The 24561-nt window shown below is 43.4% G+C and overlaps 1 protein-coding gene across 2 annotated transcripts; it reads left to right on the plus strand.

Moving 5' to 3' along the window:
• Positions 1 to 8703: 8703 nt before the first annotated feature.
• Positions 8704 to 24140, plus strand: CFAP161 (cilia and flagella associated protein 161). Of its 2 annotated transcripts, XM_090029212.1 has the most exons (7): positions 8704 to 8859; positions 9100 to 9189; positions 10916 to 11154; positions 12382 to 12466; positions 16259 to 16417; positions 17663 to 17736; positions 19508 to 24140. In XM_090029212.1, the coding sequence occupies exons 1-7, from the start codon at positions 8785 to 8787 to the stop codon at positions 19728 to 19730; spliced, it is 945 nt and encodes a 314-aa protein (XP_089885338.1). In that variant the 5' UTR covers positions 8704 to 8784; the 3' UTR covers positions 19731 to 24140. The 2 variants fall into 2 exon arrangements, with proteins under 2 accessions (XP_089885338.1, XP_089885339.1); XM_090029213.1 differs by lacking the exon at positions 12382 to 12466 and having other exon boundaries at positions 10916 to 11098.
• Positions 24141 to 24561: the final 421 nt, after the last annotated feature.

The following is a 24561-nucleotide window of genomic DNA, read 5'->3' on the forward strand; positions in this document are numbered from 1 at the left end:
GGGTCATGAACCGCATGGTGCAAGGGTGGCTGCACGTTGGGCAGGCTGAGCTCACCCGCGGCTTCGTGGTCACTGACAATGGGGCCAATATGGTCAAGGCAGTCCGTGATGCCAACTTTGCTGGTATTCGCTGTGTGGCACACAATTTACATCTGATTGTGAGGGATGCTTTGGAGGGGGACAGGGCTGCTGGTGATGGCACCACCAATACCAGCAGGCTCACTTCCAGATGCAGGAAGATGGCAGGCTACTTCCACCGGAGCATCAAGGGGGGCAAGATGCTGCGGGACAAACAAGCAGAGCTAAATGTCCCGCAGTGCAGAATCATGCAGGGTGTGGGGACTCGGTGGGACTCCACGTACCTGATGCTCAAGAGGCTGGTGGAGCAACAGAAGGCCATCCATGAGCTGGCCTTGCTTGGGGAGATTGGGATCAGCAGCCCCCTGACCCAAGCTGAGTGGGATGCTATCTTCCAGATCGTGCTGGTCCTCAAGCCCTTTCTCGAGGCCACTAAGACCCTCAGTGCTGCTGATGCCTCCCTCAGCCAGGTGGTCCCCATAGTGAAGGAGCTCCGCAGCCACATGAAGAGCTTCCTGGGGGCCAGTGTCCCTGGCTGGGGCAGGCCACCGTCACCAGACGTGCAGGCACTGGTGAGGCGGCTGAAGGAGGGCCTTAGGAAAAGGCTTGAACCCTTGGGGTCCAACACAGTGCATATGCTGGCTGCCTTCTGTGACTCAAGGGTGAAGGGCACCGTATGTGGCAGCGAGACACTGAGTCACTGGAGGGAGGTACTTATTAAGAAAGTGACAGAGGCGGAGTGGTGGAGGCGGGGGGAAGTGGGACAGGGGGATCCACTGCCTGAACCCAGCCTGCTATCCATGAGCCAGTCTCCCCCTCCACCACAGGTGCTGCCAATATGGGCTAAGGCCATGGCAAACATAAGGAACAGGCTGGACATAAGGAAGAATTTCTTTACTGTCCGAGCCCCCAAGGTCTGGAACAGTCTGCCAGCGGAGGTGGTTCAAGCACCTACATTGAACACCTTCCAGAGTAAATTGGATGCTTATCTTGCTGGGATCCTATAACCCCAGCTGACTACCTGCCCTTTGGGCAGGGGGCTGGACTCAATGATCTCCTGAGGTCCCTTCCAGCCCGATGTCTATGTCTATGTCTATGTCTAAACATTAGGGGGTCCAGACCCCCCAGACCCCAGGATCAGGCAGACAGCCCTCACACCGTGGTGTTTGCCTATCTTGCCAAGCCTGTGGAGCCCCAGGACTGCGACTCCTTGGCCTACTGGGCAACCTGCAGCCCAGTGTGGCCAGATCTGGCCACAGTTGCCGGGGAATACCTGTCCTGTCCACCAACCAGTGTGTCAAGTGAGAGGGTGTTCAGCATGGCTGCGGATGTTGTGACACCCCACCGCACCTGCTTGGGTCCTGGTCTGGGGGAGCAGCTGGAGTTCCTCAAGGTGAGCCCCCCCAAGCGCCAGGTGCAGACGCAGCGAATGCCGCCCTCCTCGCTCCGTCTGGATCACGAGTTTTGTTTGTCAGCAGCCTACGGTGCAGTTTCCCCCAAACCCCTGCACCTATCATCGTGAAAGTTGGCAGGCTTTGTGGGCTCCTTAGGAGCTACCATTCCTGCAAGTTTCATCACAATCAGACAAGAAATGCCAAAGTTATAGCCTGCTTTGACCTCCCCCATTATAGCCTATGGGGAAGTCGAAGCAGCTTGAATATTCGACTGAGCTTCGACTTTGAGTCAAAGCAGAGCTGCTTCAACTCGAAGTGGACAGCAAATCAAAGCGGGACCTGGTTTAATATTCAATATGACTGTCGAATCGAATATTACCTGCTCTGCACTGCCCTATTGACCACACCCTTCACAATTAGGCAGGGAAATGAAATGTAAACTGCACACTTCACCAGTAAAATGGCTATTCTGAATTCTTCTAGAAATAACGTCTTGGAAAAGTTTTGTGTGGCCCACAAAGTAAAAGGTTCCCTAACCCTGTTTCTAGGCTATTCCTCCCTAAACTACTAACTTTCCCTGAGAGACTCGAAGACTTAGTGGTTTCTTTAAGCTTTCTTCCCGATAACACTCATCTAAATCAAGGAGATGAAATGCATTTTGAATGACTTTACATGGCCATTCACAACTACACCTGTTAAACACTGAGTAGTGAGTACCTCGGCTTTAAAGGATCTCAGGACAGGTTTAAATGAATGAACTGCTACAATGAAAATGCAATGGAGAACTGGGCAACCTAACCCCAGGTTGGAAGGCTTGACTGAGGAGGGATTCATAGATGCCAGGGCTGGAAGGGACATCAATGAACCCCCCACCCCCCAAGAATTTGTATACTGCCACAAGCCGCCCCCCCAGCCTTCTCTTATGAAGGCTGAAAAATTCCAGGTCCCTCAGCCTTTCCTCATAGGGCCTCATAGTCCCTCGGTCTTTCCTCATAGCTGGATGTGGCAATATGGGACACTATTGTATCATCTTTCAAATGTATATATTTTTTCTCTTTTACCAAAATCGTTCAGTTAAAAGGAAGGCTGGGTAACTAAAGTCATGACTCATGTTTTAGACTAGAAACTTGGACGATTTTGATGGAAGCCTCTGATACAGTGTCCACTCCATTAGTGCCTTGAAAGACATATTCAACTGCAGCAGACTTCGATATGTTATCAGATTAGGTCTTACTGGTATGCATCTAATTCTAAACCATTGTGGCATGTCTATATAAGAGTTGTGTACTGTAACAATTTTATTATATGGTTATACCCATGTGAATTTCTGTTTTACTAGAGCAGGGGTGGGCAAAATGCTGCCCGTGGGCTAGATGTGGCCCACCAGGCCATTCTATCCAGCCCACAGGACCCCTAAAAAATTTAGAAAATTAATGTTTATCTGCCCCTGGCTGCCTGCCATGCAGCCCTCGATGGCTTGCCAAAACTCAGTAAGCAGCCCTCCACCCAAAATAATTGCCCACCCCTGTACCAGAGTCTGCAATTACCTGAAATATTATTTCTGAGATGAGGGAATTGCCCTCTTCATCCCAGTGTGGTATTAACTTTGACTCTGGAAAGGGTGCAGAAGGGTGTAGCTTATTTTCAGAACAGTGCTTTCAGGATTTCCAGTACCTTTTCTTTCCAATTTGACCTTTACCTATGAAGAACAAAAAAATCAATGCAACAGGTCATTAGGACCTAAATACAATTAATTATGGTTGCAAGAAACTTAAATTTGGTTCATTACCACATGCTACCATGTATTTATGAAATGTCTTCTAGCTCAAACCTCCAGGCATCAGTAAAAAGGGGCTTTGCAAAATGGCACCCTCACCAGTGCCAGAGTACAAACAGAACAAAAACAGCAATCTCATAAGATGGTCTTAAATGTGATTTCTTCCCCAAAATGTGATGTCAAAACCTCCTCACCCCTACTTTAGGAACAGGCTCATTGGCTCCCAGAAATAATCAGTATACAATTCTTCCACACTGACATCTTCAGCCAAAGGGGGAAATACTACTGCAGGTGCTTGGGAAGAATAGTAACCGTCATATTTTCTCACTTGATCTACTTAGTTCAGGGAATTCTTATCTCTGCTGCAAACAGATGACCTGAACAACATGTTAGAATAAGAAAGAACAGCTGTATTATGGACAGGCAGATATGTCATTCTAATTGCTTGAAGACCATCGTGTTAACAGCCAGAAGGCCAGTCACAACAAAGCAAAAATGATAACTATGTTCTGAATTACTACATGCATTAGAATGAGGGTTTGCATATTAAAAAGAAGAGAGACAAACAGTCCTGTGGTGCATACAGTTTACCACTGTGTAGTATCATTCATTCTGTGTTACTAGTTAAAAGTAGACGCATTAACATTTCCTTCAGGGTGTGGGAAAAACAGGTCTGAAACTGATTCGCTCCCAAGGGATTAAGAAGAGCATTAAAAATAATTTTCTCAAATCTACATATGACTTTGTTTGGGGTATCTTTTTCTCTCCACAAATGTTCCTTAAAAATTGCCGAATAAAACACCTGGAAACAGAAGTTCTGTATTTAAGCATGGAACAGGAACATTGTGAGCAGCAACAGCAGCTGAGTCCCTTTTGTTTTGCCAAAGTGCCTCAGTATATGCATGGGGTAAAAGAGTTTATTAATCTCTGTGGCTCACTCAGACCTTGACCTCCCCACTGAGCCTAACTATTGGTCACTATGGGGTTTAAGGATTTTGTGATATGGACACAGGCCAGTTGAGAACTGACTTTAAACCACTAAACTATGTCCAACCACTATGAGATAACTGAAGGACTGTAATCACCCCAAGCCAACTCGGGCTGTATTTGAAGAAATGGCCTTTAGGTATTACAGAAAGCTCTGTATGCTATGTCAAATTGTCACCCTCAGCCATCCATTTCTCTCTGTGGGTACAATATTTTAAGAAGGATGTAGAGAAACTGGGGAGAATCCAGAGGGAAGCAATGCAGATGATAAAGGGGTTAGAAGGCAGACCATAAGAAGAAAGGTTGAAGGAACTAGATATGTTTAGTTTGGGGTGAGGAGGGGAAGGAGATTAAGTAGGGACATGACAGCAGTTTTCAAATATCTGAAAATCTGCCATAAAGGCAATGGAAAAACATGCTCTCTCTTGCCACAGAGGTCAAAACAGGAGGCAATGAGTTCAAATACAACAAAGATTACATCTGAGGATAAACTTACTATAAGACCAATAGGCAAATGGAACAAGCTGCCCAGGGAAGTTGTGGAATGTCTTGCACTGGAGGAAGCGGAGGTGATCAGATATAGAACAGTCTGTGATGGAAAAGAACTGACTTTGCAATAGCCAGGAGGTGCTGGGGTCCCATTCCTCTGATCTCTTGTCCCTATCACATTGAAAAGAGCGGTTCACTTTACTGAAAGAAGACATAAAACCAACAGTGGAAAACCATCATTTCCCGATGTCTGATTAATTTGTAGGTTAACATCAATTTAATACATGTAAACTAGGTAAGCTCCTTTGCCAATAAGGAATGAAAATCTAGACTCACCAAAGTCAAATGGAGAGCAAGATATTTAAAACTGCATATCCCTGTTTCCATTAAATGCAGATTTTCTCATATACCAAGGAAGTCGAGGGAATTTACATGTGATTATGCACTTTGCTGTACTTTAAAAGAAAAAATCCAATTTTTAAAAACTGAACAATTGTTAACAAGCTATTTTTATTGTTTTGGGGGGCAGTATTTTGCAACCAGACATGAAAGCTTTCCAGGTGGCAAGAAAAGATTCATACATTCTTCTCAGGAAGCAGGTGGACCAATTCAGCTCTGTACATGAGTGTGTTTAAGTGCCTGCTACTTCACATGCAAGCTGCCCATCACAAAAAAGAACACCTACAGCATGTGTAAAAGAAAACATAATTCATCTGATGCCACATAATACTTCAAAACTGAATTATATCAACATTATGAAAATGTACTGAATTATTATCGTTTGCTTACAGTAAGAACATCATACTGTATTGCTTGACAATAATTCATCAATAAGTTAATTAAATAGAGGCTTAATTATGAGTTAAAAAAAGGAAAGCAAAGAAGTGAGTATTCAGAGAACTGGAAATGAAGAAAAGTCACATTAAGTTGTAATAGGATACATGCTCATCAAAAAAAAAAAAGCAAAATATCTACATGAGCATTATGTTTATAGGCATGAGAAACCAGCCAACCTAATTAAAATCTTAGGTTCCACAGAAGTAACCCAACAATACAACTTGGGCTAGGTGCTACTGTGCAAAGTCTAAGTGATGAAAAAGTTTAACCAAAGCCTTTTCAATGCGCATACTTTAGGCTCCACATCATGTCTGAGACTTCCAAAATCAGAACTGGCCACTGGTCTGGGGCCAAGATGAATGAAACTTTCCAATAACCTACTTAAATTAAAACAATAGGGGAAAAAAAGAATATTTCGACATGAGTCTCTACATAGGAAAACTGCATTTACAAGAACCAGCCACACAGTGGAACTCTTTCTACAAGTATAGATTTTATTTGCATGTAGTTGGTTTGAAGGCAGAAAAATACCCAGGTTCTGTGTGAAACTGTTGTTAGACATTTAATAGCTAGCCTATTTAATTAAATGTGAAGACTAGCTGTCCATATGATGAGAAATTTATTTTTCTAATTTGTTCATCTTAAAAATCTGCTTGTATTTATTCACAACAAAATCAATTTCTGAACTATCTTGTGGCTCTCAGCAAAGCCAAAGTGTAGTTAAGTTTGCATGGCCTTGCCTCTATTTTCTGCTACACGAGGCAGCCTGAAGCAGCATTTAAACCCAAAGGTAGCATAGCCACATTCCCACAGCTCCAGGAAGCACCATGCTGCATTCTCAGCAGGTGCAGAGGCAAGGCTTACCTGTCAGGAAATCTGTGCTGAGCGCAGCGGCACAGCTATGGCACCCTGGGGTTCTGCACCATCCTTTAAATGGTGCCACTGGGTGCTGCACAATATTACCACTGTTAGGTGTGCAAACACCTACACATGATTCACAAGATAAATTCAGGGATTTCGAACAAGAATCTATATGGCCGTATCCACATGAGCATGGACATTTGTTTCCCCAGGGACAAGTATCAGTGGCACAGCTTGTGCTGCTACTTGTCTCTGGGGAATGCCTGTGCCCCATGCCTTCTGGCATATGCCAAGTTACCCCGGGTGGGGTAGGGGATGCTGACCCTAGCAGCCTTACCTGGGGTTCTGGGGGCCTCCAGGGGCTGCAGCCATAGTGCTCCTGCAGCTGGGAGCCTGGTCAGCAGCTGGAGTGTGGCTCCAGCCGGCCAGTCTCTGGTTTTGGATGGTGCATGCTTGCTGCCACACACAGCATCACACTTTTTTTGGGTGTGGGTTTTTTTGACCTTGGGATCTCCAGGCTACAAGGTAGCAGTGTGAGGAATGCCTGCATGTACATTGTGTGGCACCAGAAATAGGTCTGCAGTGCCATTTACTGCACATCCATGCTAGTCCGGACACGGCCTATAGCATCAAAAATGCTCTGAAACCTGGTGTGGTTTCTCTGAGTTCTTTGCAACAGAATAATTGCTCTAATCTTGTGCTGCAGTCAAAACACAAGTGAAAGCTAAGAACTGGCATTTTCTCAGAGGTGCTTTGAGTCTGAAAAGGTTCAGTATGGGGTCTCTACTCTGTACTAGACAATTGTAGTAATACCAGCCCTAAAACTGATGACTGCTTATCAGCTTTAAAGATGCTAATTCAGTGGGGACTCTGAAACAGCTTGGATTCAGGATGCATGGTGTGTCATTGTCAGCCCTGATTAAATGCTGCTAGGGCCACGACTGGGACCATTGTTTCACATTTGCATGAAAGATGTGTTTCATGGGAGTTTTGGGCACACAGAGACACAGCCTCCAAATTCAGAATAGTCCTGGAAAATCTCAAAGAGAAGGGCACCGTCCTGGACCAAACAGGAAGGGTCTAGAGACTACACTGCAGTCACAAAGCCCCACCTGGAGACATCTGCAAGTCATGTCAGGTAGGAGGAAAATGAGAGAAGCCCAGCCCAGTTGTTGCAGCCAGGGGCGATGTGTAGAGGATGCACACGGGCACCCCTGAGCGTGGTGGGGCACCCCCTGCAAAAAGGCGCCACTGCCAGTGGCATCTGCAGGCGGTCTGTGGTTCCCTGGGGTCTGGACAGAAAGGGGGCTGGAAAATGGTAATTTAAAAATGATTATCAGTTATATCTGGCAAAGGTGGGGGCCCTGATACTAAAAGTTCACCACCTACATACAGTGCTGCTTGGCAGCCGGGACTACAGGTGGGGAAGTGCCCTGCAGACCACGCAGCACAACGCATCACCTTGCATGAGCGGGTTGTGCAGTGTAATATAAACATAGACAGTCAAGGAGAAACAAGTGTGACCATAGGTGCGGGAGCAGGGAAAAAGGCCAGGTGGGCAGGCAAGTGTGTCCCCGGGGCCCTCAACTGAGGGTAGGGGTCTCAACCTTCTGGGACTCCAGCCCCAACGTCCACACGACTGTTACCTTTAAAAACCCACCAGACTACTGTATACGTCGGATTTAGCATCACATATTGATTTTAATGAATACGATTGATTTCCTGGGTGACTTTCAGCAGCGTCCTGGGGCCTTGTATGTAATGCCTACATGCTCCAGGGGGGTTGGCAACCCTAGGTCCATCTCGTGTGCACCCCTGACAGGGCTGCGGGGGCTCTGAGGCACAGAGGGAAGCCCCAAATGCCATCAAAAGCACGAGCCCTGTTGGTCGAAATAAGTTTCATATCTTAAGGATCGGCGTTTTGATTTGAGTAGGGGTGAAATCTTTGCAATAAGAGTTCAGATCTTATTTTGCAAGACACTGAGGGAATCAGGGCTAAGACTGGAGGGCCCCAAGGGTGCAGCGCGTCCACCCTGGGGTGCGAATGACTTCTCCAGCAGTAGGCAGCAGCCCCATGACGGCTGGGACGCGCCCGAACACGCCCCTCCCTCCACTCCCGTGTTCAAAGGGTGTTTTGGCACTCGCTTCTTACGGAGACCCGCCCCGCCCCCACAGGCGTCCGAGGGCCGCCCTCCAGCTGCTTCTCCAACTGCCTCCGCACGCCGCGCCCCCTTCCCCGCCTTCTCGCTTCCCATTGGCGGACGAGTCTCTCGCGGACGCCCAGTCCCGGCCCGCAGCGGTTCCCGTGGCAACCGTACACAGCGGCCCGGGTCGCGCGCGCTGTGGAGTCCGCCTGGCGCCATGAGCGGCCGCGGCTACAGCTACAGCGCGGGGGTGCTGGTCGGCAACTGGAACGAGGACGTGTGTCTGGAGGAGGTACCGGAGCCGGCCCCCGCCACCTGCCGCCCCGGGGCAGAGCGGGGAGAGCATCGGGCTGCTGCAGAGAGGCCCAGCCCGGGCGCAGCGGCGCTGAAGCTGGGGAAGGAACTGGGAGGCAGGGGCAGGGAAATGGGATGGGGGACAGGGGGTAGCTTCCAAAAGGCCTTTCCCCAAAACATAGGAGCCTCGTCAAACCTGCCGGAGCCCCTCTCACTCTCCCCCTCTGTGTGGCAACAGGGCCTTCTGAAAGACTTTCTGCACAAGAGGGAGCGAGGAGAACTTCTGATCCAGAAGTCGCGGAGCCTGAAAAATAACCTGCTGAAGAAGGTAACGGTTTGTCCAAGCCAGCCCGCTCGTTCTGGACCTCAAACACAATAGACATGTGCAGCCCTACTCAAGCCGTAACAGATGCTATCCCCACCACCTCCCCTTTGTTGCCCTTGTATTGCTTTGGGACAATCCGCCACCCCCCCACCGCCCCGCTCCCATTTGTTGCTTTGAGACAAACATGACTTACCTGCATGTCAGTTAAGCGAATACAGGCAGTCCTCGGACTTACGACACAATTGGTTCCTGAAAACTACATCTTAAGTCGAAATGTCATAACTCGGAATCAATTTTCTCATAAAAACAATGTTATAAATGGGGGGTTGGTTCCTGTGCCAAGGCCCGATACCATATTTTCACTAAAAATACCCCCAGAATTTTGTACTGGATCAATTATAGATAAGTAATATAGCTACATTAATGTCTTTGTATTGTAAATAGCAATCATATTGATTTGTAAGGACTTCTTTGAGGTGACTTTGCTGGACTTTTTGAAGGTCTCTTGGCTGGAGTCTTCTCAGGTGTCCTGGCTGCAGGTTTTTCTGGAGTCTTGTCTGCTTTCTTAAAGAAAGTGTCCAAGGAAGTTTGGATAGATGTTCTTCAGGGAGATGAGCGATGAAGCAACCTTATTCGCTGGCGTGGCATTGCATTGGATTAAGCGTTGTAAAGTCAAAACTGATATCATAAAGTTGAAACAGGGTGTCAATTTATAAATGTTGTAAGTGCAAAACATTGTAACTCCAAATGTTGTAAGTTGAGGACTGCCTGCACACTGCTTACAGGCAGAGCATCTTTCAGCACCGCTGCCTGCTTTGTCATTCTACTGAACTCCAGTTCAGGGAACAGGAACTGTAATTATTTCCTTTGTAAGAAATTGTTTTCCATGTCATATTTTCATAGACATTAAGGGGCTGATTGTTTCTGAAGCAGCTAACGGGAAGCTGCTGTCTATGGGCTGCTCTGGGAAGCCTTGAAGGTGACAAGATCTAGTCACCCCAGGGTTTCTCTCCCATTATTTTCAAGGCTTCTAAGGATGCTATTACAAGCCTTTGAAAATGAAGGGAGCGGGTTAGTTTCAGGACTGCTCATACTGAAGAACTGAGGGAGCTGTAACTGCTGTTCACTGAGCACTGTGTGCCCTCAGCAGTGTGATATTAAGAGCTGTGTTAGAAGAAAGGAGGGTTATTTATTTTTTTTTTGTGGGTGGGGGGATAGTATCTCTTATTGGAGCAACTGGATAATTGGGAGAGGTATTACACATGTTTTCAAGCAAAGTGCTCTTCTTCAGGTCTGGGAAAGAAGCAGAGACGACCAAAGCTAAATACCAGCTACTACAATGCATTTTGTTTCAGTTAGTTTCAGGGCTTCTATTATTTTTCAAGGTTTCTAAATAGCAGTCCCAAACTAACTGTTAGAAGCTTAAAAAATGAGGGGAGCTAGTCAGTTTGAGGGCCACCAATACTACGGCACCAACACTGGATACTCAGCTGTTTACAGTAAGTGTGTCTAAGTGCATAATACAAAGGCTAAAAACACAGTAGTCCCAATACAATGTACTTCATGTAAGTGTGTAGCGTTGGGACTGAAAAAAGGCTATGCAGTTGAATGGAGTATGGTGTATGGGGACTTCTGTGGTTTGTTTTTGAAATTCTTTTCACACTCAGAACAGAAGGTCAGTCTTTTTAATCAAATCATTTTATACTGAAATATGTATATCTTAAATTAGATCCCGCTGTCCATTTCTAAGGATGGATTTGTTCACTTTGGAGACACTGTGATGCTTGTGAACCCCGATAACCACAAATCACCTATGGAGAATTACCCTGCAGTGTGTGGCAATCTATCTCTGGCAGTGCTTCCAGATGAAATAGCAGTGCATACGGCCGATTCATTACAAGCCCCCTGTGAAGTGAGCGCCATCAAAAGCATGAACCCTGTTGGTCGAAATACATTTCGTATCTTAAGGTTTGGTGTTTTGATTTGAGTAGGGGTTAAATCTTTGCAATAAGAGTTTAGATCTCATTTTGTGATGTAGGCGATGAAGTTTAGTGAGATTTAAGTCAGCATATAGAGTAATATTCTGCTTATTTCAGATGGATGACTTAACTTTTATTACTCAGCTATGCTTCTATACCACATGTACCAGTAATTCCAATGAAGTCATCAAATTACAATCAGTGTAAACTGGTGTGAGAGCTGAATAAGGCTCACTTTATTTTTACTAAACTATCAAATAGCTTTAGATTCAGTAAATGGCCAGCTCTTTATTACTACAGAGCCAAACATCAGTTGTCAAAACATTTCTAAATATCCAATAGTAATCTCAAAAGTACATTCTAAGCATTAGTTATTTTTTCTGATCACTATTTTGCATATAAAGATCCTGACACATGATTGTTAAATCTTACATCTTTCCTGCTTATGTGCAGGCACACAGAAGAACGTGCACAGGGCCACTCTGTCACCGAACATACACAATGTGGACTATTATCTTTTTACAGTTCCTGAAAATGTTACAGATGATGTTAGCACACTTAGATTGGAAACTGTTTAGGATAGAGAGACTGCCTTGTTGCTAAGAACAACCATAGAAGGGTTGTAACCCATGACTAGGCTGCATAGCAGTACCTACATGCATATATTTAACAAGAACAGCAGTAGCTAATATTACAACCTGTTCTCCACAAGCCTAATTCAGCAAAGTCCAATGGACTTAGGCAAAATTTAGGTACCTTTATTCTAAACCTGTGATTCAAAAACTCCATGGTCAGCTGTTGCCTATCCTTAGAGGTTCCTATACTTGATACGTACTTCATTCTAACTGTACATTTTCCCCATATGCCTAGAGCTGTGCCTCTAGGTAGCCAATCACACCACAGACAGAGATGTTGAGGTTGGTCAGTATAACTGTATTGCCTCATTTCCAGATCTGCTGTGAGCAAGGAGGAGTAGTGTAGACATAACCTAAGAAAATTAAGTGTTGCCCTCCTACTGATATTTAAACATCCTACCTCCTTTATGCTTTTTCAAAAATCACAGCCTGGACTGATGTCTTTAAAAAAAATCCAACATTTCCTAATATATTTCACAGCAAAAACCTTAATAAGGCTTACCTATAAGAAAAACAGTTCTAAGCACAAAAAAGAATCACTGCAGATTTCATATTTATTTTCCCCCCCTCTGTTTTAATAGCACGGAAGGAAATTCAATGGGTGAACCCATTAGATTTGGACAGAATTTTGGTCTGGGAGCAACAGGGGGTTTTGCAGATCAAATGGTAAGTCAGAACATGTGTAGACTACAACTGGAGAACATGTCTGTACTGTAAAATTCAGTTACTGTAGAGATTCCATGCACTGTTTTTTCCTGCAAGAATATATGCAGCAGTTATACTAAAAATGAATTGTGCCGAACCTGCGGCAATCAGTGCGCTGAGAAGAAATAATCTATACATAGTAGGTCACTCAAAATTATTATAGTGCACGCACATTGGCAAGATATCCCAGGTTTGCAGAACAGACCTCAGGTCAGATTTTAATTTAGATAACTCCATCATAATTGCAGAGCAATTCCAGTGAAAACTGCACCTGTATAATTGTGATAAGAATTTGGTCTCTTTTCTTGAGCAGTAAGAGTGATTGCCATTTTGTCATTGCATAGCATCCCAAAAATCTGCAGCACAGCAGCACCTCTCACAACAATTAAACCATCTGCTTTCATCCTACCAACATCAGAGTTGTTCACAAGGGAAGTGAAGTTCTTTTCCCATGTGCTGAACAAAAAGAAGCACACTGCACAGATACTTGAAGCAGTCTCTGGTTGGGAGCTGAGGGCCAGATCTTCAGCCCATCTTAACTTCCCTTTTTACACTACTCCTTAAACAAGCAGCAGGGAATTTCGTTGTACAAAACACAAAAACCTTTCTGTCATTTAATCCAAAATATTCTGTCTAGAGATTTTTCACTTCGTAAGGTTATGCATCAACATTTGCATCTTTTACCCACATAATGTCAGTTAACTTATTTTTAATATGGCCAGGCAGCATAAAATATTATGAACTGTATCTGGTGGACTGTTTCCGCCCTACCTTTGTAAATGTTCTACTTGCATAGAAGGTGCCATATACAGTGTTAGCCACATAAGATACCTGTGGGTAAGGTGGAAGATACAAGTCATGCAAAGGGCTATTTACCAAATTACACTGATTTCAGTATAATAAGCTCAGTTTAAAGGGAAGTTATTAGGGCTGTGCAAGGCTTTGGACAGAGCTTCGGATCCAGAGAAGCTTCGGATGCTTTGGGGCATGGAGCAGCACATCTGGGTCGAAGCGCTGGCCTCGTTAGGCTTCCTGAAGCGGTTTGGAGCCGCCACGGAGCCACCTCGGAGATCCAGTCATAGGGTATAATGGGGAAACAATAAAATATCTATAACTTTGTTGTTTTGTGTCCGATTTGGATGAATTTTTCTGGGGTGGTAGACTCTGCAGAGAGAATGAAGCCTGCCAAGTTTCAAGAAGATCGGTGCAGGGGTTTGGGGGTAACAGCACCCCAAATTCCTGAAAGCAAAACTCCTATCACATGTAGGCATTACAACATAGCGGGGTGAAAGCTCCAGGGGTGGTAGCTCTTACTGAGGCCATAAAGCCTGCCAAGTTTCAAGAAGATCGGTGCAGTGGTTTTGGGGCAACTGTACCCCAAATTATTGAAAGCAAAACGTGGTAGCTCTTGCTGAGGCCACAAGCCCTGCCAAGTTTCAAGAAGATCGGTGCAGGGGTTTGAGGGGAACTGCCCCTCAAGCTGCAGACAAGCAAAACTCATGCCATGGGTGCTTGTGGGGCTGGCTGTGTCTGTCTTGGGGCGGGGAGGGGAGACACTGCTGCAGGCCTGGCTGCTGAGCTGCTGTGTTCCCAGTTACCAATCAATCATGATTCACCCAGGGACTCGGGGACCAGCTCAATACACAGGACCTAGCAACTACATATTGACTTAACAAGCATCAATGAGCACCTATAAAAACAGGCTAAGGAGAGGAAAAAATCAATACAGACAATCAACTGCCCCAAGCCAGACACCATCTTGGCACCAGTTTTGCCTGTCAGCAGCTAGGGGTGCAGGGCCCCAGAACCCCCCTGTACCGATCTCCTTGACAGCTGGCAGGCATCGTGGCCTCAGCAGGGGCCACCATCCCTGCAGCTGTCACCCTGCTGCGCCTGAACACACGCAGTGTCACCCATGGTATGAATTTTGCTTGTCCACAGCTTGGGGTGCGGTTCCCCCCAAACCCCTGCACCTATCTCCTTGAAACTTGACAGGCTTTGTGGCCTCAGTAAGAGCTACCACCCTTGCAGTTTTGACCCCCCTGTGTTGTAACACACAGCCGTGACATGAGTTTGGCTTTCAAGAATTTGGGGTACAGTTCCCCCCTAACCCCTGCATCAGTCTTCTTGAAACCTGGCAGGTTTCATGCTCTTTGCAGAGGCTACCATCCCTGCAAGTTTAATCCAAATCAGACAAAAAACAGTGAAGTTATAGATATTTTGTTGGTTCCCCTTTATACCCTATGGCCGGATCTGCGAGGTGACTCTGAAGCTTTGGAGCTGTTTTGGCCGAATCAAGGCGGAAACCCGGTCTGGAGCTCTGAATCAGATCGCGGTCATACAAAGCGGCCGGATCTGAAGCCAGATCGGATTGCTGCCGACTCGCGCCGGCCTAGATGTTAACCTATCTGCTAACCCATATGGGAATAGTCTCCTTTCACCTGTTCCCACTCATTAAAGCCAGTTACCTTGCAAGTCAGAGTCCAGCTGTTTGCGTCATTGTTAATCAGAACCCCTATTTTTCTAGTAGCAACCTTAAAAACCACAACATTGATAGAGCTGAGATGGCCTAGAAGGGGTATCTGCTGTTCTTGCACGTTGTGGGTAATTTTTTGAATATCAAAGGAGTCCACTGTATGTGGCTTAGACTGTATCCAAATCACACTCCTCTTTACAAGTAAACAGTCTGAGAACCTTAGAAATTGTTTTCCTGACCAATATTTGCCTGCATTTCTGATCATCACTGGTCTGAAACATGAGGCCTGTTTAAAAGACCTAAGGCAAATTTGCAGGGACCTAGAGGGTTTTCTTATTTGAAAGACAGCTTTTTACAAAACAGGTGTTTTAAATGCCTCATGAATCCCCACAGTCCATTACCACCAGAAAGGAGATGTTTTGAATTCTTCCCTTAAGTGAAGGAAAGGTTTTATAATGAGAGGATCCAAATCTTTTGAAAGAACGTCTGTATCTTTTAAAACTAAGTATATTGTTAGTCTGTCAGTCAGAGTCAGGGAGAAGGATGCTAGTACATTTTAACATTGTGTTTGCTGACAAGATAGGAACACAGAAGACAATGCAAAGTATACAGATGCCTTTGACAAAATAAAATCCCCACAGATGCTGTGGATAGATTCCTACCCCTCTCCCTCTACTCCTACCTCCCCCATCCAAAACCTTGTTTGTATTACAGAGAACCTTTCAAATACAGATTTGCCTGCTGATTATGCTTTTGTATTCACCAGTTCTGTTTGACTGCAACATGACCAATCCACACACTGATTAGCTGGAAGAACTCTAAATTGGGATTTTGGGCTGCTTAATGTATTTTGACTGACTTTTCACAAGCAATGAGTCTATCTGCGCTGTTGTAAAGACACTTCTTTTTTACAACTGCAGTACATGCTGGGGATAATCCAGTATCCATTCAATAACTGAAAGTTTGAATAGGCCCATTGAGAGCAAAAGCACATATTTCTACAATAAAGATACAATACTACTAGAATATAAAAGGTAACCCTTAATGGCATATATTGTTTGTGCAACTTGTCATGTACTTTTTGCTTGCACTTAGATTCTATGCTCCAGAAAAATAATTTTGTAAGAGATTTTTGAGAACTGCATGAGTGTTTTTTTAAGTCATATTTTGACAGTGTGACATTGATAAATGTGAAATATTGTTTCTGGTTCTGTTTTAACTTACAGGTTTCATTGACTTAAACTTATGTTGCCATTAACTTTCATTTCCATTTATAGTTATATCTAGGAAGTGACCATAAATCATTTATGAGATTTGCTAAAAAATCATACCTTCAGCAAGTGTTTTTGACAGATGAACTCTCTTATCTGACTTGTTGGCAAGCTACCTTTTTGGATCCACAGCTGCGCTTAGAATATGAAGGATTTCCTGTTCCTGTAAGAAATGATAAATAATTCATATTATGAGGGTTTAATTAAGCTAATAAAACAACTGGTTTAAATAAACTACAGTGATTTTATTCATTATAGCTTTCAGAGCTGCATAGCGAGAAGCATTTTTTTTTAATATATAAACTGTGAACTGTAGGTTTTTGAGGGGGATCAGTCTTTTGTTAGATCAGTTATATCTATGGTTAGAGCAGGGAATTGGGATCCAGAACTCTTGGCTTTGAGGTTCAATTCCCAAGTGATTTCAGAGGAATTATTTTGTCCATAATTTTCAAAAGCACCCCCTCGTTTTTGGTAACTTAGGTTTTGGGAATTGACTTATGCACTATCATCTAAATTACAGGTATACTGAGTACTCAACTCTTGCTATTAAGAACAGCTGTGGGTTCTCAGGAGTTTTCACAGTTAGGCCCCAAAAGGTTCTAGCAATCCAGGCAGCCAATATCAATAGCCACTTTGAAAACTTGGCTGTTCACTGTGAATGTGTCGTATGGGCACAGTACTTAGCTATCACGCACAGTTGCTGGAAGTCAAGTTAATATTTCTAAACTGCTTTGAGATCCTTTGGTCAAAGTTTCTAAGATCCCTTGGTGTGAGTGCAAAGCAATATTATTTTATTATAGAAAGAACCATTCTGCTGCCAATTTTTAATCCACACACTTGATTAAAATTAAGTTTTTCAGAACAAATATCCCATTTTCAGTTCTATTTTAAACAGGTCAATTTAATATTAATCTTGTTCTTCTTTAAAAAAATACTAAAATGCTCATTATAAATATATAATAATACTTTAAAAATCTGTTTATGAAAATGCAAAGGCCTCAGTTCTGGATTGTGCCTCAAGCCATCTGGAGCACTCCATCAACAAGCACCCAGTGTAAGAGCTTATGAGCAACAGAACAACCCTCCCTGGGCTTATTTTTATGGTTCCTGCTACGGGGGTGTGGCCAGGAACAGATGCAGTGTATTGGAGGATGGAGGACGTATGGCCCAAGTGCTTTGCATTCAGCTGTTCTGGGCTAGCAGACACATGCAGTTAGGGCATAAAATAATTAATGTTCACAGTCCTTGGAAACTTCAAAATCAATGAGGTACAAAACAGCCCCAAGTCAGAAGCTGTTGTTTTTAACAGATTTAGATTTAGTAAATAAAAAGTTAACTTTAATGGCAGAAAGTATTCAACAGTCATCTTTAAACCATTAAATGAGTTTTCTTGGGGCTTTTTTTCCCCAGGCAAACAGTAAACTGCTTATCACCCACTGCCATACAAATCGGGGCTTAGCTGTGCCTAGGAAGTATTGGATAAGGTAAGTGTGGTTTATGGAAACATAAATTTTAAGGGTGTTTTTTTAATCATGACATGATCATACACAAGTTCAGTATATAAAGGATTAAAGTAAACAGTGATACAACTGCTCTGGGTACACACTTAGTTGGAAAACAGAAAGGACTGCAAAACCTTTTTCCTTCCTCTGCCAATCACATGCACACAGACACCATTCCTCCTGTAACTTATTGTTGTTCTGTGTCTCTAATCTATTAGCTCAATCTTTTTCACATATTTCCCTTAATAGTATCAACTCACCATCACATTTCCAAACTTTCCACTTTGTGGATGGTTCAGCTTTTCCTTTGACATGCTGACCAACTGTAGCCGTGGGAAGATCTAGAATATTGAAAAGAGGGGGTATAGATGGTGTGGCACCACATTATAACACAAAACATATTTTTTCCAGTTAAACTAGAAGCTTTACTAATAAGCTAAGAGACTAGCATTATATTATTCAGTTTAAGATCAAAGCAGAAATAAATATAACTATTAAAATGTGCAATAACTTGCTAGAGTATATATTACATTTTAAAAACACAACAAATTACGTGAAAAATACTCAGAAGTTATTTTGTCATTAGTTTTGTAATTATTATAGTTAAATGTACATTTCTTATTCAGATTCATTAAACAAAAGTTAGCCTTCTTGAGCATTTTGACAGTGCCTCTAGTCTAGTACTTCACTGTCAGCCATTTCTATACCTGAGCTAATATTACCGCACCTGAGTAAAAGTTTTTAGCTAGAACACAAAAGTGTCTGAAGGTCTGTGAAATGGGAGAGACATTACCAGAAATAGCTAATAGACAGCAATATTAAAGAATAAAGGATAGTTTGAATAGTGGAATATCAAGACTATTAAAAAGAATAAAGGGTCATTAACACCTGTGGAGTGGAGAGAGATTAGCAGGAATTAGGGAGATGATGGTAAACTATGAGGTCAATTGACTCAGCACTGCCTGAATAGAAATGTTGCAGCACCTCCCAGGCAGTTGGTTTTGAAGTGTGGGTAGAACAAGAATTAAATGGGGATGTACAACTGCACCACTGCCTGCACCCCCTGATCCTCCCTGGATGATAGTCCTTGATTTAAAGTGAAAATTGGGCCTGCAGTAGTGTTCTAGATAAGATGTAAAAATAGTAAAAATAGTGCAGAAAACTGACTGGCTTTTATCCATGTGACTCTCAAACTAAAATTAATGGAACAATTCATACTAATGTAATATATGTATTGCATTAGTATTGATCATTCATTGTTATGTTTTATAATAATTGTTTCCTTTTAATTCCAAGCAAGATTCAAGGTCTCTACTATTAGACCCTAATGGATGCTTTTCAGGTGATGGTGAAGTGGTGAAAAGTGGCCACAATATTCTTCAACCGGAGACCCTCTTGTGTCCTTGCAAAGCCCCCAAAGTTGTCATTTCTAGCTGAGGAAGAGCCTGTTGCCATTGTACCTGAGGGCAATGGATCCACTAAATCAGCATGTGTTCTTTAGGGCTGACATTCATTAGTGGGGCTCCTGCAACTCTGGGGGTTAGCTAGATGATTTTTAATTTCTGAAATTGTGATGAAGACATAACAGTTTTTAAAAATATATAATAATATATCTGAATAAACTCAAACAAATGTTGGCAGGACTATTTGCAAATTGTTTAGAGCAGTAACTTACAGTTTTGTGGACCTATTCAACTCTTATTATTAAGATATAATATGTATACCACTGCACCTCTTCTATTTTTCTCTACAGTTCATACTTCGGAAAGGAATATGAAGTCATTTGTCACACTTATCTGGATTCTCATAAAGCTGAAGAAGATAAGAATTACTGGATAATAGTTACTGGGAATCCCAGTGATGAAGAAAGTACTATGTTTGATAGACCTAAGCCACTCTCAGAAAAGACGAGAGAGCATCCATCAGAGGAGACCAGAGATCGAGAAATGAAATTTACACAGGAACATAGAACATAGAGTAGTCCAAGATGAAACATTTTTATTTATGCTTTTCTGAAATGAAAAGTCTAATCTGATGGGTATAATTGGAGCTTCAAATGCATTTTGTGGCTTTTCTGTTCTCGTTTTATTTTAAAACAGATTTTTTTTTTACTTTAAAAGTGGATATGACAGTCTGCCATTAGTTACACTATCTACAGTGAAATCAGTGGGCTTGCATAAGAATTTGGGCAACAAATTTTGGTTACCTCCACATAACCTACCCTCCATTATTTTTCTTAATTAAGTAAGGATTGATTTTCGATTTCAACATGTGTTAATAATACTGTAGCAGAAAACTTTAAAACTAACAGATTTGCCTTATGCTGTTAGCCGTAAGAGCTTAATTAATCATTTCTTGCAAATAAGGCAGTGTCTGTATTTTTAAAGCAGGGGGTTACAATAGTTTCCAAGCCATTAATAGCCAAAGGCATATCAGAAAGAGACTTTCTTACTTTACCAACTGAGACATTTTTATCAGTGAATGTCTTCCCTATCTTGGCCAACATCATATAGGCATTATTTAAAAAGCATGAATCAGGCCTCAAAAAAGATCATGAGTTTGGCTTTAAAATGGTGAGATTTAAAAAGCAAAACCAAAAAATGATACATTTGAGGCTTTTACATTTGCCTTCAGGATTCAGAGCCAGTAAGAGTTATGTATTCAAGGCCAAAAATCTTAGTTCCTTATTTTACATAAAAGTTGAGATTGTCATGAGTACAAGACATTATACTTGAAGAAGCACCAAGTACTGTAAGATTCATAATGACATCAGAAGAACCACCATACCTTGACAATAGGTCTGCAACGACTTTCATAAATTAGGGTACAACACTGCACCACACATAATGAAGCTGAATGTTTGCATATTGCTTTTTGTCTGAAAGAGCTTCATAAACTTTGTACCACTAGGAATCATACATTCCGCAGAATGGAAGACCAGCAGGACTCAGGCAGGCTGTTGGTGCAAAACAGGGGAAACGGGAATTCTTGGTTAAGATACCAGGATAAATCTCCCTTATTGGAAGAAATTCCAGTGGATCTTTATGGCTGTGCAAATTGGACAATACTTTGGTTTTTAAGATTTAACTGTTATAAGCACCGCAGAACTTTATTTTGACAGAACGAAGGCTAAGCTGTACCTGTCATGAATCAATTTTCCCCCCCAGACAATCAGGTTCATACCTTATTCCTAGACTTTTAAGCTATTAGCTTTGTCTAAAAACAATAAAAGGAACAAAAGTAAGTTTCATTTGCAACTGGCTGAGTGGGCTATCTATAACTGTTTTGGAAGTTCACTTGCTAATACAGTAAGTCAAATGGATTTTCTAGGAAGCACTATAGGACCTCACACCAAAACGGATAAATGTCACCACCCAAATGAAAGATAGATTTGAGTGTAGAAATCATACCTATGTGGATAGAGAACTTTGCTAGGTATTGTTCTGGGTAGAGATGTGTTTTCAGAAGTATGGGAGCAAAGTAAGAACCTTGACAGATGGAGACAGCCATAGAAGCACTAGTGATGTGAAAAGTCTAGGGAGAGAGTTTATCAGCTGAATATTGACTGAAAGGGCATGGATTTACATGTAAAGAGCCAGTCTCTAGTCATTTGATCTTCCAATGTTCTGGGAAACAGCACTTCCTGATTTTTTGGAAGAAATCAGGATTGCATCAAAAATACTACATCAATGTTTCCTTCTAACTAGTACAATATACAAGACTTCAGGTTTTTCAGCTGCTTAGATTATGTCATTTATGCCCGTACTATAGTGGGTCCTTGATGTTGCAGTATGTAAATTAATCTGTTTAAATTTTTATTCTAAATCCAGGATTTTTTCGTAACATTTTTAGTGTGATCGTAGAGTTCTCTCTTAGGCCACAAGATGTCATTGTTTTTTAAATAGTGCAAATGTTAGTACCTATATAAACAGCTTTACATTCATACTTGATAAAACTCCGTAAAAGTTAATCAAATTACAGCTGCCTATAGAATATAGGCCCTTAAATGTTTCCACAATGTTGTGTTAAGTTGATTTCTGAAAGAAAGCTAATGTGAATGCGATACAGTTAAGAATCAAGTTGTATGTAGAGGGAGGGTATCTTTAGAATTTGTCTCGCTTTCTAAATGTGTAAAAACACTGCAATAAAGAACAGACAGTATAAATTATAGTTTAGGGATATTTACCTACTTAATATATAGTTATGTTATTTTTAGGGAAATGCTAGGGGGTATTAAAAAATCTGCAGGTAGGGTAATTACTAGGTCCAACCATATTGGTACCTCTCACATTTGGCAGTAGCAAAGAAGAATAAAGAAGACCATGAGGACAAAATCCTCTTAATTCAGCACTATATTAAATTATTGAATTTGACACTGAGAGGATGAGATGAGTAGTGATACATAGCGGTGCAACAGAAGATGGCAGGAGAATAGGCTTGACATACTGAAGTGGCACTTTTGCCAGGTAGGATAGGCAACATAATGTACATTTTTAAGGATTAAACATAATTTTAAAGTAACAGGATTTTAAATTGTAAAATATGGAGCATTTTAACTTGTGGGAAAATACCGTGCTTTTAAATAAGGGATTGTTTTGTTTGCTTACTGTGGGCCTGGGTACCATTTAAAAATTGCAGTAGGATATGATAGAATGTCAGGCTTGAATAACACAATCAGGATGCAATCAGACCAACAAGATTTTTGCAAAAAATGTCTTTAATTGCAAGCTTTCAGGCACAAACACCCTTCATCAGGCATTGGAGAAAAGATTGTAAAAGTTCTCTGGGCAGAAATGAAAGTTCGTATTTCATAGGATTTCACAGAGGAGTCAGTAGGTGGAAAACTCCTCTGGGGAGTCGGTTCATAGCTGGTATGGAGCCTGTCACTTTCTGTGAGAATCTGGGATGATGCAAATTACCTTGAAACAAAGCAGGATCTCAGGTTTCAGGTAGTCACAGTTGCTTCCTGGAGGTTTGAATAACAGTATGTTTAGCTTATTGAGCCACTGAGGCTTCAGCTTTATGTTGAGCCACCCCTTCTGTGTCTGGCAATTATGTATAAGTGGAAAACTAAGGGTGTGGTAGAGGTGGGAACACATGTTCCAAAAAATTCACCTATGGCTCTGTCTGGGTACAGGACTCTGATTAAAAACAAACAGAACATTGATGGGAACTGCTGCAGCCCTTTCCTATGCCTTTCTTGTAGGCTTATCACAAGAGCCCCCATCTCTTCAGGCATTATCCAGAACTGAATGAATCATTTTGTGTCATGGGTAAACTCGCCGTCTGGTGGAATACCAAAATCTGTGACTTCTCCCAGCCAGAGACCATCACCGAAAATACTGTTTATATCACTTTGCTGCGGGAGACATCTGATTTTTATGTTCACAGAAAGGAAAAGTCTTGACCAAACAGTAATGCATGAGGGAAATGTTCAAATCACCATCTTGAAATCTCTTTTGACTGCTTTCCAGGTTTCAGTTATCCAGTCAGTGGGTGCATCTACAGATGCATTTGATCCAGGCTCAGTTTAGTGGAGTGTAAACTCTGGATTAAGTTTTCTCAGGCAGACATCTACACATGCAGGGACTTGGGAGCTGATTTCCTGCTCTTAGCACCAGACTTCCTGCAGCCCTGCAATGGGCCTCTGCCGCCACCAGGAGGAGCTTCAGGCTCCGACTACAGCCGCCAGCTATCTTCCAAAGGCAGCCCCACTTGCTGGTCTCTGGCGAGCCACTTCCCTGTCCAGGAGCAGTGTGCCTAGTGCAGGGGCAGCATGCAGCAGCTCTCTCCTTGTCCACTGCCTCCCTGTGATATGGCTGCTTCAGCCCCTGCCCCTGGCAGTGATGACCAGTGCCCTGGGCTCCTGATGGCCACCATGCTGGCTCTAGTGGCCCATCATACTGCCTGCTGCCTGGCCTATGGCTGTTTGGGCATGCCTGGCTCCCCAACGTGCAGCAACCACCTGTCTGGCTGCAGCCTGCCATCCCAGGGCCACCACCACTGTGCAGTTGCCACAAGAAGGGAGGCTGATGAGGGGCTTCTGGATGCTGCCATCAGGGCTGCTGTCACTCTCTTAAAACTTCAGACCCGCCACCACAGGGGCCTCTGGGCCAGCCAGGACTGGTGGTGGCATGTTGTCCAGCACACGTGGGATGATGAGCAGTGGCTGGAGGCCTTCAGGATGACCCAGGCCACCTTCTGGGACCTTGTGGAGCAGCTATGGCTCCATCTGGAGTGGAAGGACACTGACTTGTGGCTGCCTCTCCCCACAGGCACTGACCTGGCCCTCACCCTGCTCAAGCTGGCCACACCTGCCAATCTCTGGTATTTTGGCCACCTATTTGGCATAGGCAAGGCCACCACTGGGGAGGCCATCCTGGAGGTGTGCGGTGCACTCGAGGACATGCTGGCAGACTCTGCCCTCTGTGTTCATGACCCTGGCAGTGGTGGTGGGGTTCTGTGCCTTGGGACTCCCCCAGTGCATTGGGGCCATTACCTGCCTGCCCCACAGAAACCACCCCTATTACAGCTGGAGGGGCTTTCTCCCCGTGGTGCTCAGGCTGTTGTGGACCACTGTGGGGCCTTCATGCATGTGAGTGCCAGCTGGGTGGGCAGTGCTCATGGCACCCACATATTTAGGAATTCCTGCCTGCTGGGCCTGGTGGAGAGTGGCCACTTTGCACCAGGGGTGCTGGATGTGCAACTGGGTGCTATGGCCATCCCACCTCTCCCCACTGGGGGCCCCGCCTACTTGCTCCTGCATTGGCTCCTGCAAGCCTACACCCTGGTGAAGTGCAACTCTGG

The sequence above is a fragment of the Crocodylus siamensis genome, chromosome 15 (assembly GCF_052110815.1).
Source record: "Crocodylus siamensis isolate JL-2025a chromosome 15, ASM5211081v1, whole genome shotgun sequence".
Lineage (NCBI taxonomy): Eukaryota > Metazoa > Chordata > Crocodylia > Crocodylidae > Crocodylus > Crocodylus siamensis.